Below are 16,692 nucleotides of genomic sequence, written 5' to 3' on the forward strand. Positions count from 1 at the left end.
CGGAATGTACCATTCCATGTTCTCGGGAAGGGTTTTTCTAAGGAAAATCATGATTTCCCAACCACGCATACAGTGTACTGTTCTTGATGGGTACTTATTGTTGTTGTCCTTTAGCGCACTGCAAAGCTAAAGTAGGCTGAGGAGAGTAGGAAACTGCTCTCTCTACACCATGGTGTAATGGTAGTGCCTAGAGAGGAGGGGGCGTGACGGCTGCAAAGCGTGGAGCGGCGGCAGCGTGGTACCAGGGACACAAACGTGGCGTGTGTTCAGCGTGTTGTGTGTCCTGTAGGTATGTGTGTCGGCCGTTCAAATTGTGTTTATTTTTCCGCAGTAGAAATAAGTCGTGCCTTGCGCTCCGGTTCGGTTGCTCTCGGGCGGTTATTGCCGCGGCTTCCCTTCCCCTGACCCAAGGCAGCCTGGCAAGAGTAGGGGCGGAGGTGTAAAAATAGCTGCGGCGTGGGTTTGCTGTTGGTGTCGCTGCTGCTATTATTATTTCGCTCTTTTTCTTATCAGGATTATCCAGGAGGAGGAGGAGGAAAGGGCGCGAAGTGCACTGAAACCGTTTCCATGGGCACAAACCGGTTTCGGTTCGCGGAGGCGGTTTCATTTCTCTTCTCTCCCCCCCCCCTTTCCATTTTAATCGCTCCACGTCTGTATCCCGCTAACCCGCTTCTTTCTCAAGAGAATAAGGGTATTGCAGCCCTACTGGAAAGAAGAGTCTTCAATACCAGACACACAGCGAAGAAAGGCTAACAAAGGGGTGGCCAACCTGTGGTTCTCCTGCTGTTGTTGGACTACAGACTCGCATTGTCCCGACCCGAACTGCGGTGCTTTGCGGCTGGGGATGATGGGAGTTGTAGTCCAGCAGCAACTGCAGGATCTTAGGTTGGCCACCGCTGAACTAATAGATTGATTGTGGCAGAAACTTTCATGGACTTGAGCCCTCTGTGCCAGAGTCTAGACCACAAAAGCTGCTGCCAGTAAATCTATTAGCAGCCTAAAGACTAAAAAGTAACACTGATTTCATTGAGACTATTCTCAGCCCAATAAGCATGCATTACAGCCTAAATTGCTCTGTTTTCTCTTTCTAATAAGCCCATCGGGACTGAGAGGGTTTTGTGGCTGAGCAGGCCTTTGAGCTTGGGGTGCCTCCCACCTCCAAAGCCAGTAGCCAGAAGTGCCAAGTCCATATCATTAGGAGGCTTCTGTGCCTTTTAAGAGTTGCGTAGATGGAGAACTGTGTTTGGGGTATCTCATCCTATCACATTGTTGCTTATGGTGAGATAAATCACATTTGACTGAATTTTCCCTTACGAATGCGGTGGTCCAGTTGTGCAGAACTTGACTTCTGGCTCAAACTGAGGGGAAGGGACTTGCTGCAGCACATTCATTCATTCATTCAATTTTTATACCGCCCTTCCAAAATTGGCTCATGCATGCCATCCATATATATATATATATATATATATACACACACACACACACACCCTATTCATCTTTTCAATCATCAAACGTAGGTAGTTGAGTCTAAAGAAAATCCTCCACACACCATTTACTTGGGATAGCTCACAAAAAAAAGACCCATAACAACTATGGGTAAGCTTTAAAATTATTTACAATTTATTTATTACTTAAAATACTTATACACTGCCCTTCCAATACACTACTGCTCGGGGCAGATCACAACAATAAAATAGATACAATGCAAAATAAAACTAATTAAATTAACCAAATTAAGGAAACAAGTTAAAAGTCCATGCTATAACCACAATCAGAATTAAGTTTCAAATTAAAAGTTATTTTAAAAGCTAAAAATTGAGAATTATAAAAACTAAAGAACCAAACTACAGATATAACCAAAGATGGAGCATTAAAAAGCGTCTTTAAAAAGATGGTTTTTTAAAGTTGTTTTTTAAAAACGCTGAGGGAGGGTGCATGGTGAAGCTCCTCAGGGAGGGCGTTCCAAAGCCGAGAGTAGTGATGTGCATGGAACCGCACCTCCGCGGTCTGGCACTGGGGTGGGGGACTCTTTAAGGGCGGGGGAGGGTGTCCACTTTTCCTCCTCCAGCACTCCTAGTTTTTTAAGGCATTTGGGGTGGCAGAGTACCTCCCTGCCGCCCCTTCTCCCGTTCCTTGGCTAAAAGCTTCAGAAGGTGGACTGTGCATGCGCATGCCTCATGTGCGCGTCATGTTCGTGTGTCCCGTGTGTCACGCACACGTCTGATGCACGCACAGGACATGCATGTGCAGTCTGTGTATGTGCAGTCCGCTTTTTGAAGCTTTTAGCCAAGGAAGGGGCAGCAGGGAGGTACCCTGCCGCCCCAAATGCCTTAAAAACCGGGAGCGCTGGAGGAGGAAAAGCGGTGGGAGGGGTAAGTACACCTTCCCCCCAGCGTCAAACCACCAAACCAGCCCCAGGTCCAGACCGGCCCGGAGGCCCTTAGAGTGGGCTCCGGACCAGTCCATGCACATCCCTAGCCGAGGGGCTACAACCTAAAAGGCCCTGTCTCTATTACCTGCCAAACGGATCTCTGTTAGGGGTGGGACCATGAGCAGGGCCTGAAATGATTAGCGGAGGGCCCTGGCAGGTTCACATGGGCAAATGGAAAGAACTGAAACATGCAGTCTGGAGAAGGCACACTTCAAACCTGACACAGCTGGAGCAGTTTGCTCAGGAAGAGTGGGCCAAGCTACCTGTTGACAGATGCAGGCGTCTCATTGAGAGCTACAGGAATCGCTTGTTTGCAGTGATTGTCTCTAAAGGTTGTGCAACAAAATATTAGGTTAAGGGTCCCATCATTTTTGTCCATGCCATTTTCATTTGTGTTATTATTTGAAATATTCTGTTGCATCAAAACTCTCAAAAAATCAGCAAAGTCTGATTTTGTTAAATGCGGAATAAACAATGATGGGTGCCAATTACATTTGTCAGTTTCAAGTTATTTCAGAGACCATTGTGGGTTCTTCTTTTTTTGTGGAGGTGTACCAACACATTTGTCCACGTGTGTAGGTTTGTGCAGAATAAACCATTGCAATTCCATTAAAATCCTTACTACTTGGCTAGGGCAAGATATGAAATTATTCTTTCGGAGCCTAATTGTTTAGCTTTGGATGGACTGTACCCTAAATAAGTTCTTGAATACATCTGATCGTGTGCTTTCTGTTTTTTCCTCTTGCTAATGTTTTCCTAGGTGTAAAATGATAATACCTGTGAGATGCTTCACTTGTGGCAAAATAGTTGGAAACAAATGGGAGGCATATCTTGGCCTTTTACAAGCAGAATACACAGAAGGGTAGGTGCTCTCTTCTTACACTCTTGCTCCCCCGCCCCACAGCTGTTCTAAGATAACTACCCATAAACATGTGTACACCAGGGGAAACCTAGGGCTCATTCATGTAAGGTTTTGCATTGAGCATTTTATCCTGTGGTTATTTTATCATGAGTAAGGCACTCCTTTTTTTAGTTGTTGTAGTTTTACCTTGCCTCCCAAAGTACTTTACAAAAAAGATACATAGTGGTAAATCAGCATAAAATCTCATCACTAGTTAAAAGATGAAAACTGTACAAGAGACATACTTGAATAGTAAGATTAAAGCAGCACACAATGAAGACTGTCTCATGCCTTCTGAAATAATATTTTAACCAACTATTAACTGAGCTCATTAGGTAGCCTCAGTTGATGTTTTTGGCAGACTGGGAATTTAAGAGGGGAAGGCATTCCCTTAATTACCCTAATCCAAGGACATGTAGAATGTTAAATAAGTGGCATAACACTTCCCAGTCAACAGCTGCTAACATTATGTAAAATAAATCTTTGATGGCTTTGTGATTAAGCAAGGATATCTTCCTTAAATCTGACAACTGATTTGGATAAAAGTACTCTATTGTTAGTATTTGGACATGATTTTGGAGGCATTTTAAACTATTCTGATCCTACCTTAGAGATGGCTTAACACAAAAGGTTGAGTTCTATAGTTAAAGCAACATACTGTACCTGAATTATGAAACTTACATAAACATGCTTGATCTGCATGTTGAAGTCTGTGTAACTTGGGTTTATCTCTATTTTTACAGATAACTTCTCTGTTACAGTCTTTGTCAGGGAATGGGTCAGGACTAAGGGTGGGGGGCTAGGACTAATAGGGCATAAATCGCTTTGAAAGGGTGGGAAACTGAGCAATGCATTCCCTTGCTTGTGAAATTAGTGTTTTGTAGATGGTTAGTCTCAGTTTTACAGTACTAAACTTTAAGTGTGTTTTCTCGGAAATAAAACATACAAATGAGAAGCATATGTTAAACAAAGTTAAGAGCATTTCAGTCTCTCTCAGATGGTTAGAACTTGAAGAACAGACCATCTTTGAGCATTTATATTCAAGCAGTCAATCATATTTGTTGCTATGACATGGCCTTGCCATATGACATGGCAAAAAATCAATACACAGATGATGTCACCCATCTTTTGTTTTTCAATGTGATGTTTCTACACAGCTCTTTCTTATTTCTGTTGATAAGATTCATTTTTCAGGAAACAATTTTCAACTTATTGAGAAGTGACAGGTCCCATCATGCCTGCTATATCTTCAAGAACATTTGAGTTCTTAGAAAACCTGGGATCCTGTAACAAATTAAAAGATTCATTTTACATGTCTGCTAGTATCTGCACTTCTCTCACACTTCCAGTAAAGTTTTTCTGCAGTTGCACGAGCTACAAGCTTTTAAAGGGAAGCTGAAAACTTTATCTTGGCATATTTTAAATGGTGCCGGAATGCTTAGGATACCAATGAGTTGTTACATAGGGAGCATAGGAAGCTGCCATATACCAAGCACCGTAACCTCTAACAGGGATTCTCAGATGTTGTTCACTACAACTCCCAGCATCCCCAGCTGCAGTGGCATTTTGCTGGGGATTATGGGAGTTGTAGTCAACAACATCTGGGAATCCCTGTTAGAGGGAACACTGATACCAAGTCAGACCATTGGTCCATCTATCTCAGCATAATCGACACAGACTGGCAGCTACTTATCCAAGGTTGCAGGCAGAAGTCTCTCTCAGCACTATCTAGGTCAGGAGATGCCAAGGAGGGAGGTTGGAACCTTCTGCACCCAAGCATGCAGATGCTCTTCCGAGAGCAGCCCCACCCCCTAAGGGGAATAACTTATAGTGCTCACATGTAGTTTTCCATTCAAATGCAACCAGGGCGGATCTGCTTGGCAAAGAGGACAATTCATGCTTGCTGCTACAAAACCAGCTCTCCTTCCATAGACCAGTGATATATGATACTTGGTTTAAATCTGATAACTTGAAAGAAGTTTTTTCATTTAAGCACATGAATTTCTACTGTGTCATGTTGATCCTATTAAAAGGAAAGTATTAAGGCTGTGCTGTGTGGTCTGATCAATGATACCACTAGTAGTTCAATACCTCTTTTTCCAACAGAGTTAGTTTCAGATGCACAAACAATATAGAATAGTACAGAAGTGTTTCTCTGATGTTCATGTTTGGCATCCTATAATTGAATATCTGTCTGTCAAAAGTGTTTGAGTGGCTGCATTCAGATGTCACATTCTCCAATCATCAGTTGTTTGAAGAATTGGGAATGAACCATGGGCATAAGCACTCACTCCTCCCCTCACAAACCCCTTTTAGTAGAGCACTTCCTGGTTTATCAAACCACAGATTGCCATGAACAGCAAAGTGGTTTCTCCTTGAAAAAAGAGAGCAACCTTTTTGAGTAATCCATTCAAACCAGGATTGCAAACTGGTGCCCTGGTCTGGAATGCTGGTTTTGTGAATTCTCTAAGACTATGGGTGCTTTCAGATGCGTTGTAGAACCTCGGTTGAATTTGAGAATCCCCACTGTGCTTTCCCACCCGAACGCACCACTAAATACACCTGAGGTTCAGTTTTGCCAAACGAGCTGATATTTGTACACAAGGTTTGTAGTTGATTTGTTTTAAGCATGGTTGAAATGTCACCAATGTTCCCTCTAACAGGAATTCCCAGATGTTATTGACTACAACTCCCAGAATCCCCAGTTGCAATGGGTTTTGCTTGGGGATTATGGGAGTTGTAGTCAACTACATCTGGTAATCCTTGTTAGAGGGAACACTGAATGCCACTGAACCAGCCTCCCCTGTTGTTTATTCTCAGCTTACATAGGAACATAGAAAGCTGCTTTTTACCAAGTCAGATCATTGGTCCATTTAGCTCAGTATTGTCTACACAGACTGGCAACAGCTTCTCCAAGGTTACAGGCAAGAATCTCTCTCAGACCTATCTTGGAGATGCTGGCGAGGAACGTGGAACCTTCTATATGGAAGCATGCAAGTGCTCTTGCCAGAGCAGTCTCCTCTCCTAAGGCGAATACAGTATCTTACAGTGCTTACATGTAATCTCACATTCAAATGCAAACCAAAGTGGACCCTGCTTAGCAAAGGGGACAGTTCATGCTTGCTACCACAAGACCAGCTCTCCTTCCTTAGCAAGAGAGGTGAGCACAGAGCAGCCATGTAACAACTATGGTTTTGGCAAATGCTGATGGCAGGGCCCAAGAAACCACCTGGCAGCAAAACCAACCAGGCTGTTGTCAGTCGTCTGTGGAGAAAATTCTTCACTTTTTCCCAGAAGCTTGGTTAGAGGCTTCCGTGGCTCCGTGTTGTGCCTGACAGGGCCCAGTGTTTTGTTGGTTTGGACATCATGTCAGATAGTTTGGTTAAACAATGAAGTATTCTATTAAACACAGAGGTGCACTTTGCCAAGGATCTTGGGGATCTGGTCCGTAGCCTCCTGTCTCCGGAGTGGGGGCCTCCCCAGAGCCCTACCACTTCCCCGCACCCTCCAAGCATTAAATCTTTTTTAGAAAACTTTTTTCAGCCGCCACTGTGCAGTGGGGATGGTGACAGAAATGGGGGTGCCTGGTAGGGGACAGGCACTCGAGAGGAGGCAGAGGTGGTGGCAAGAGCTCCTGCTCTGAGCCTGCCTGCCACCCAAATGACAGGTCAGCCCATTTTCAGCCCATTTAGGGACTCTCTGTTCATGCACACGTGTGTTCAGAGAGCCCTGAAATGGATTGGAAATGGCCCGACCTGTCATTTTGAGCAGCAAGCAGGCTCAAGGAAGAAGCTTTTGCAGCCGCCTCCCTTGCCTCGGTCTCCCCTCGAGAGCCCGCACCCCACCGGCCACCCCCATCTCTGCTACCATCCCCACCACACAGTGGCAGTTGAAAAATATTTTTTTTAAAAATGTAACTCCCCCCCTCAAAAAAAACAACAACTTCCAAACCCTTCAGGTCCGGGCTCCAAAATTACCTAGGTGTGCCCCTGATTAAACAGGGTGAGTGAGGGGAGGAGTGACCACTTGGGCCACTTCTCCTTCTCTGTCTGGAAAACCATTCTGTAGATGATCAAAGAACATGACATCTGAATGCAGCCTGTATATCATTATATTCAATCCCAAGTAATCATCATTCAGCTCATAGGTGCTTTTCTAATAATAATGAGTGGCTTTATGGTGTCAAACCATAGCAGAAAAGGTGGTTTTTTTAAAGCTTGTTTCCTTAGCTAACTAGTCTAGAGAGACACTACATGTTGTTTTGTCTTGTTGCTGTGTCCACCATTTCCTTCACTTGGTTTTATTGCTTCTGGTTGTAGTTTATCAGGGCTGTTTTGCTAGAATACAGAATTTGAATTTATGGACATAGAATTTGAGATTAAGTAGTGTCTTAGTATAATATTTGTATGATAAATGCACCTGAATAGGTACATGCCTTGGGCATAAATCTGATCCTCTTGTAATTTATTGTATGACTTTACATTAACCAAGTGGGCAGACAATGCATATCTGAGTCCTCACTCCCATCACTGAGCAGCAAAGCTGTCTTATTTTAGCTAACTGCCTTCTGACAATTTTCAGGGCAGATCTATATGTCAAATATAGTTAAAATCATTGCTTGTAGGAAAAAATGGGTCAGGTAAACTGAATAATCTGCTTGTCTAAGGAGGCAGGGTTTCTGCAGTATTTAGAAATGCTGTTTTTCACATGTGTTGGTTTTCTTTAGGCAGTCATCTGTAATACTGTACTAGAGAAGGAGAAAATATTCAAGAGCTTATTCAAGTTGTGTTTAACTGTTACTCTAGCTTAAATATGTACCCTTATAACTTTTTAAAAAATGGGACCATGATCAGTGCATGGGGATTTATTTTAAAATGTTTTGCTAGTGCTAAATGATTTTGCAGACCTTGTAGAGGTTAAGTATGCTAACAACACTGATAAAAGCACTTTAATATTGAGAAATCTTTGAGCCTCTATCAAAACATTTGAAAGTACAGTATGACCTGTGAAGTCATTCACTGTATTGAGAATATGAGGGAATCTAGTGTCTGTGCTGGAGGTCTCCAAGGTCAAGCAGTACCATTTTATGTTCATCAGTTTCCTACTTTGATTTTATAGCTTCTACCTACTTGATTTGTGAGTGGTTCGCATCTCATACTGGTTGTTAATTACTTTTGACACTTCATGGAAATGGAAGCTTATTCTTTGTATGTCCATGACCCTATCACAAATTCAAGAGCAGAATTTTTTTAATAAATGTGGAATTTATTGTATTCTTATATGCCACAATGTACATTAATAAAACTGTGAAACTCTCAATTTCTGCTGCTGCCCAACAGCCTAGCCATGTGGGTCCCAGCTAATAAGCCTGAAATTAGGGGGTATAGAAACTAATAGAATCTGAGCTAAAAAGTGATCCCGAGAAGCTTCTTTGTAAGGTAGAGGCTGAATGGCAAGACCTAAACTTGGAGACCACTGGGGAAGATGTGAGCAAGTCTATCTAACACCAGCTGCTAACATTCTGTTCCATTTGTTGAACATTCCATCAAGAAGGTTGAAGATGGAGAACTGTGCATTGGACTAGGCACATACCACGTTTCATTCTCAGTGGCTAGGGTCACCAGACAGAGGGAACAGATCTAGACCTATTCCCAACAATGTCCAATTGCACACCTTTATATTCTCCCATGTAAATGAATGACTCCTTTTTATTCCGGGGGTGGAGTAAGAGGGGAGGTGGAGCTATATTTCAATGAAGGCAAACTTACCCACCCCCTCCACACTCTCTCTATCTATCTATCTATCTCTGACGGGGACCTCAAGGGAGGAGATACATCACTCAGGCAAGTTTTGTGTGCATCCACACCACCCATCATAATATATATATTGCTGATGGTTTTTAAAAGTAAGTTTTACAAGTCCTGTAAAGTGTTTTAATGCACAGGCATCCTTCTCTGAATGCATCTTCTCGGTGCAGCAATCATCCAATTTCTCTTTTTTCGTTTTCTCCAGGCTACTGGGAAAAGTAGTTTTCTCCTGCTGTCTTAAATTTCTTGCTGCTAATTCACTCTCTTTCCTTTTTCAATCTGGTCTTTGTTCTTTTCACTGTGTGCTGCCCTTACCAAAATGTTTAATGTTTTCTCTTAGCAAATAATAAAGTCCTTTCTTTGGTTCTGTTTCTGTTGCTTGCTTTTGATACTGTTGCCTACTCTCTTAATTAATTCCTTTTAGTTTTCATTTCTGAGCTTCTGTTCTTACTTCATAAATCATCTGCATACTCTTTTTCAGATTTCTTGGATTCTTTTCTGCTTTTAGATTGCAAGCTGAGGTGTGCAAGGACCACTTGATTAATCTTTATAGTTTTAAAATATCTGTGTGCTAAATTTCTGAAGTATTGTGTTTGGAAAGGATCTGTGATGTAGGTATGTGTCATAGAACCATCCTACTTGGTGTTTCTTCAGAAACAAACTCCTTGATCCTACAGTGCCAGTGATTTCAGCACAAAGTTCTCCCAGCAAGCGTAGCTGAGTAGTTGCCCAAAGTTTGCTGTACTGAAATAATCATCTGCAAGTAGCATTGTTGAGTCAGTTTACACATTTATATTCTCGTTGGGCTGGTTCATGCATTCACCTCGTAATTAGATACCCTACCTATAGAATGTACTCCGTACTTGTGTCAAGCAGGCTACAAGAGAAGGATAAAGGACCTCTTTCCCCCACCCAAAACAAGCAACCATTATTGGAAAGTGCTTCTAATATTTGCTAACCTCCTTGTTGTACCTTGGGAAGGATCGCTGCTGCTGCTGTCACCACCATAACAGTTCTGATTTTAGCAGTGACTGACAGCAACGTCTGTCATTGTGTCTCTTTTCCACCCACACCACACACCCCAAAAACCAATTCTCTGCTCTGGCAGCATCTGCTATTCTCCTGAAAAATCTCCAGAGTGAGTGAGTCACTGTTAGATTTGGAGGAGGGCAGAAAGAAAGAGAAGACTAGAAGATGCTTCTGAAGGTTGCTAGAAGCCAGGACTGTGTGTGGTGATGGATCCCTAACCAAAGGCATGACAAGAAGATAAAGAAATACTAGAAGTCCTCTCTGGTAATGATTGCCTGTTCCGGCTTTTCAGAGAAAGCAGCCCCTCCCTTCTAGGGGCTAAAATGGGGCATGTAACACCCTGTTACCTGTATTTGCTGCCTTGTTAAGAGGTTGACATGTAAACCAACCCACAGACTTGCAAGCATGTAATTTTTCAGCATTTTTCAGCCTCAGTTCTTAGAACAGAACAAAAATCCCTGTTTGTGGTTAGACAGGCCTTGTTAAGATACACTGTCAAGATATTTCTCTTGCTGTTTTATGGGCAAGGCCTTGAATATTTTTGCCTCTAATCAACTGGATTCTGGTTTTAGCATGCTTCTGCTGTTAAAAAATTTTTTCTTGCTTTTATTCATTCCTAGTGATGCCTTAGATGCTCTGGGTCTGAAGAGATACTGCTGTCGAAGAATGCTGCTTGCCCACGTGGATCTGATTGAGAAGCTCCTGAATTATGCCCCTCTGGAAAAATAAATAGGAAGAACATTTGATACCACACTTGTATGGACCAGAAAACTACTAGAAATTCTGACACTAAACTGCTGGGGTTACAGATACAGATCATGCCCAGTAAGGAATTTCACTCTTCATTCCCTGGCCACACTACTGCCCCAGTCACTAACCTCTTAAAAAGAAATTACTGAAAGATGAAATCCACTTACACACAGTTGGGGACTGCCGTTTTAATTAAAACTGGGATGGAAGTTCATCAGAATCCCATGGATTTTGCAGAATGGTGAACATTTTTAACTGTGCTTTGAGTTATTGGCATCAATGTTAATAAAGCTTTTAAATATAGCTTGCTTGTATTGTTGTAAGGACTTCCACCCCTGCATTCTGTCCCTGTAAAACTCATTCAAGAAACAGGAGTATGCTAAATGCACACTAATGTCTTTCAGATAGCTCACTCATGGCATCTATCAGCCTTGGGGTGGGGATTGTCTCTAGTATTCATCCACACTACTGCATTATATTAAATTATCTTAAAGACTTGATGAGATCTAGCTGAGTGACAAGTGCCATGGGGTGAGCTCTCAAAAATGAATAAAAATGGAAGGTGAATTTTGCTTGCCTAGAAAAGCAGGTCTGTGGGTAAAAAGATGGGAGGAGCATTATCAATCAAACTCATTCTCTTCTGCTGAAACTGAGGGAACATCCTCAAAACTGCTGGTATATATTGCTAACACAATCATCTTTCCATTTCTCTCACATGTCATATAACTGGCAGTCCATTTTCCAGAGCAGTGAAGTAAGATACAGATGTAGAAAGTAGTTGTGCAGCCACAGGAATTCCGAGTAGCTGAGAGGTGCTCTCTTGCCTATGCAAGTTCTAGGAATCATTACTCTCAGGAAGAGAAGAGCATTAGATGTTTAACTAGTACAGCATAACTCAGAACCATGACATTAATAAGAGATACAAATATGTGCATGCTTTCAAGTAATACATCTCTTCATCAACTGTTCATCCCGATTTAGCACCTGATGTAACTCAAAGGCTTGCATATCTTTATTAGAGTAGAGTAGGGTATTGCATCTATTTTGTATGTATCAGTGCTTGGAACAATTGTTTGTCAACTTAGTAAGATTAGCAAATGAATACTTAGAGGGCTGTCATTTCTTTAGCTGTTAAGTGCCATTGCTGCCTGAATACAGGAAAAGAACAGCCTCTCGCTAAACAACAAAAGGAAGCCATGAAATTTCACCTCTCAGACACAATACACTATTAATTTGGCAAGATACTGAGAAATTTCACCTTTAGTTGACAATATATTCAAGAATATTGAAATCCCACTATATGTCAAATTCAAGTAGCAAGTGTGTACACAGAGGTGTTCTAGCCTTTCTGTAAAGCTTCTGTATAGGCTGGGTCTAAATGTATTATGGAAGCAATGCAAGAGGTTTTTTGTGAGAAGTGTTACTTAGTGACTGAGAAAGTGGAGGATTATCCTACCTTTTCACTTACATTGAATATTAAAATTATTTCTTACCCTTGAGTCATAAGGGACAGGATAACTATACATTTTAAATAAATACTATCTTTTCAAGGCCAGGAGATCTCATAACAGCTGCCTGATTTAACCTAAAGCTTCCTTAATTTAATAAATAAAACTGCAGTGAAGAGGAATCTGCTCAATGGTCTGTTAGAAATCAAGTGGGCACGGACTGAAGGCCAGTGATGAAGCAACCTTGCTGTAGTTGAGTGAATTTGGGTCTGGTGAGTGCTTTGATGGGGGACTTTGAGAACCCTATGCATATTGCCTTGGTAGGGTAGCTTTGTTTGAAATATTTATACCCTGCCTTTACATCTTGTCATTGGCAGGAGAGCTGGCCTTGTGGTAGCAAGCATGACCTGTCCCCTTAGCTAAGCAGGGTCTGCCCTGGTAGCATATGAAAGGGAGACTAGATGTGTGAGCACTGGAAGATCTTCCCCTCAGGGGATGGAGCTGCTCCGGAAGAGTAGAAGGTTTCAAGTTCCCTCCCTGGCTTCTCCAACATAGGGCTGAGAGAGATTCCTGCCTGCAACCTTGGAGAAGCTGCTGCCTGTCTGTGAAGACAATACTGAGCTGGATAGACCAATGGTCGGACTCAGTATGTAGCAGCTTCCTATGTTTCCTATGTTTCTGTTTCCTGTGTGAACACCCATGGTGGCTAACGCCACAATTTACGATAAATGAAATATGCCAGCAAAAGAGACTTGCAGAAGGCCAGGAAACGTTTCATGCCATGTGTGCCAGACAAAACAGCCTTCACTTGACATGTAAATGCCATGAAAATGGTATTTAAATGCCTCCAAGGAGGCATTTGATTATTTTTTTCAGATGCCACCAAAGAGTGGGCCAAGACATCCCCAAGGGAGGGAGCTTCTTAGTCTGACCTCCACAAGCACTTTTTTTACATGCTCATCAACTGCTTCTACAGGCAGTGAACATGGAGCAGGGCCTTGCCCGACAATCTGTGTGGGCAGGCAGGGTAGCATGGGAGAAGATAATACTCTTGAGTATCCAGCTCCTGAGCCATGTAGGGCTTTAAAGGTAATAACCGACACTTGGAATTGGGCTCAGAAACTGAAAGGAAGAGTTGGTACATTAATGAGATCATGTGTTCCAAGAAACCCAGCCCTTGTCAAGACTACTTGCTGCATTTTGCATGTGCTGAAGTTTCTGAACATGTTTTAGAGAAAGCCTCATACTGAGTAATCTGGCCTGGTCTCTGTGACAGTGGCCAGATCCGCCCTTTCCAAGAAAGGATGTAGTTGACATATCAGCACTCTGGGCAGCAGTCACTATTTATTTAATTATTTGATTTCTATTTATTCTGAGCCCTTCCAAAAATAGCTCAGGGCGGTTTACACAGAGAAATAACAAATAAACTAGCCAACCCCACACAGAGGATCTGTGCGGTGCTTTGGGGCCGGCTGTTTCCCCCTCCCTCCTGCCGCCAGTCTCTTCTCTCTTCCCCTTCCCTCCGGCCTGCGCTCTCTAGCCGCCGTCCTCTCCCGTTCCTCCCCCTACACAGAGCCAAGAAGGGCCCTGCCGCCGCTGTTTTTTCTCCCTCCCGTCTGCCCGCCACCGCCTTTCTCTCCCCCACCCGCTGCCCGCCACTGCCTTTCTCTCCCGCCTGCTGCCTGCCGCCGCCTTTCTCTCCCCCGCCCGCTACCGCCTTTCTCTCCCTCTACCCGTCGCTGCATTTCTCTCCCCCCACTCGCTGCCCACCGCCACCTTTCTCTCCCACTGCCCGCTGCCAACTCTCACCCGCCTCTGCCTTTCTCTCGCCCCGCCACCGCCTTTCTCTTCCCCCGCTTGCTGCCCACTGTCGCCTTTCTCTCCCCCCTCCTCCACCCGCCGGCTGGCCAGAGGCCACTGCCAGCACTTTCTTCCCCCTCTCCTCAGTCTTCACTTCGGAACTCTCGCAGCTTGTCGCGAGAGTTCCATCGCCAAATCCTGGGCACGCATGTCCCAAGAGAATTGAATATATAGATAAAATGGATCCCTGTCCCCAGAGGGCTCACAATCTAAAAAGAAATGCAATATAGATACCAACAGTCACTGGAGGTACTGTGCTGGGGGTGGATAGGGCCAATTACTCTCCCCCTGCTAAATAAAGAGAATCACCACGTTAAAAGGTGCCTCTTTGCCAAGCTAGCAGGGGTTCCTACCTACCTGGCCATGCAAGAGCAGATCTAATCCAGGAGCACCCCAAAAATGAAAACCTGATTCTTCAGGAGTGGAGCTCCATGCAAAACAGGCCATACCCACTACTCCTGAATCAGCAGTCCTACTAACCAAGAACTCCCCTTTTCTTGTTGGTATTGTTTCAGCTTATAAGCCAACAGAGCCAGCGTGGTGTAGCCAGTCACTTCTCTCTCAGTCTAACCCACTTCACAGGGGTGTTGTGAGGAGAAACTTAAGTATGTAGTACACCACTCTGGGCTCCTTGGAGGAAGACAGGTATATAAATGTAAAAAAATAAATAAAATAATATAGTCAGTCCATCACTAATTACACATCTTAGTAGATACAAAACATACATTGGAAAATAATTCTTATGCTTGATAGCCAAATAGTTTGGGGATCATCTGTTTTTCTACCAGTGTGGCTTGGCCTCTAGATAAGCGATGACTTTGGTGTATTTGTCTTTGCTTGTAATGGAGAGAGAAAATAGAGAAGACAAACTGCAGATTTATGTTTAGTTACTGGGACTGCTAGCTGTGCACAGCTTCTTCCTTGTAGGGGTCCACTTTTGCCAAGACTCCTTTAATTGGGTTTTATCAATTTGCTTCTTAAAAAAACCAAAACTGATCTGGGAACATTATTAAGCTCCTAGTCATTATTATTCTCATCAGTTCCATGAATCTTTACAATTTAAGCTTCCTTTTTCGTTATTGCTGGGATGTGGGAGATTGCTCCTTCCCCCCACCCCCGACATTCAGCCGTTCCTCGTTTAAAAGTGCTCTGTTGTATTTTAAACCACATGCTTTATCCTAATGCAAAGGGCATTAAGTGATTAATTCTGGCATTTGTGTTTCACAGTTGGTTGGAGAGCTTATGTTTTGTACGCCTGCCACATTATCTAGGAAAATGCCTGGAAAAACAACATTCTGTCTAAGGCTATATGTTTCCGGAGTCTGCAAGTTACCCATCCAAAGTTGCATCTTTAGGGAGCAACATTGTGTCAGCTCCTGTATGCCAGTATAGATGACGCAAAAAGCCTTTACATTGTTTTCAGCTCTACACCCCCTGGCTTTTAGAATATGTGCGGATTTTATAGCTTTATTTTCAGCCCAGTCTTATTGCCCTACTAAGACAGTCACCACTGTGCCTCAGCATGCACCCCCACAGACTAGTCAGTGGCATATCTACGCATGTAGAAAATACTGTGCGAGCATCTTTTGTTGTCATGGTCACTAGGGATGTGCACGAACCAGTTTGGAGGCCCTTTTACAGGCCTCTGAACCGGACAGACTGGTGGTTTCGCCAGTTCGAAGGTGGAGGGGATAGCTTTAAGGATGCGGGAGGGTGCGCTTCCCTCACGCCGCGCTTCCGCCACCGGTGCTCTGTGTAAACATATTCCGGCGGGGCAGCAGCATATCTCCTTGCTGCCCCATTGATCCCCTGACTGGATGTGGCTGGTGCCCATGCGCATGTCATGTGCACAATGTGTGTGCGCCCACCATGTGTGCACGCAGCTGGGCACTTCCGATCAGGGAATCAACAGGGCGGCAAGGAGGTATGCTGCTGCCCCACCAGACTATTTTTACACAGAGCACCAGAGGGGAGAGCACGGCTGCGGGGGGGGGGAGTAAGTGCACCCTCCTCCTCCTTAAAGCTACCCCACCACCATCGGCTCGAAGGGCGCTGGTTCCATGTGCACCACTAATGGTCACCACACCCATGCTGCAGTGAGGTTTAAAATTGGAGCCATAGCTCAGTGGTGGAGCACCTGCTTTGCATGTAGAAGGTCCCAGTTGTAGCGGTATGCACGGAACCGTGCCTTCAGGGTTCGGCACCAAGGAGGTGGTTCTTTAAGGGCGGGGGGTGCACTTTCTCCTGCTGCTTTCCCCCCGTCGGTGCTCCTTTTTTAAAAGCAGTTTTGGGGGCGGCAGCATACCTCCCTGCTGCCCCTGCCCCCATTTCCGGCCGGAACACATAATGTGCGCACAGTACTTCCAGCCGAAAATGGCAGCAGGGTGGTAGGCTGCAGCCCCAAAAACTGCTTTTAAAAAGGAACGCCGGCGGGGGGAAAGTGGCAGGAGGAGTAAGTGCACCCCC

General features: G+C 44.0%; 1 protein-coding gene across 2 annotated transcripts; it reads left to right on the top strand.

Moving 5' to 3' along the window:
* Window positions 1–31: 31 nt before the first annotated feature.
* On the top strand, window positions 32–11,221 carry POLR2L (RNA polymerase II, I and III subunit L). 2 transcript variants are annotated; one of them, XM_053302791.1, is made up of 3 exons: window positions 32–285; window positions 3,192–3,293; window positions 10,789–11,221. In XM_053302791.1, the coding sequence occupies exons 2-3, from the start codon at window positions 3,199–3,201 to the stop codon at window positions 10,895–10,897; spliced, it is 204 nt and encodes a 67-aa protein (XP_053158766.1). In that variant the 5' UTR covers window positions 32–285; window positions 3,192–3,198; the 3' UTR covers window positions 10,898–11,221. The 2 variants fall into 2 exon arrangements, with proteins under 2 accessions (XP_053158766.1, XP_053158689.1); XM_053302714.1 differs by having other exon boundaries at window positions 43–289.
* The last annotated feature ends 5,471 nt before the right edge of the window (window positions 11,222–16,692 follow it).

This window comes from Hemicordylus capensis, chromosome 1, assembly GCF_027244095.1.
Source record: "Hemicordylus capensis ecotype Gifberg chromosome 1, rHemCap1.1.pri, whole genome shotgun sequence".
Classification (NCBI taxonomy): domain Eukaryota; kingdom Metazoa; phylum Chordata; class Lepidosauria; order Squamata; family Cordylidae; genus Hemicordylus; species Hemicordylus capensis.

Coding starts and splice junctions, on each gene's coding strand:
- POLR2L (XM_053302791.1), top strand. CDS start 3,199: ATGATAATACCTGTGAGATGCTTCACTTGTGGCAAAATAGTTGGAAAC. Junction 3,294..10,788: donor CAAGCAGAATACACAGAAGG/GTAGGTGCTCTC, acceptor ATTCATTCCTAG/TGATGCCTTAGATGCTCTGG.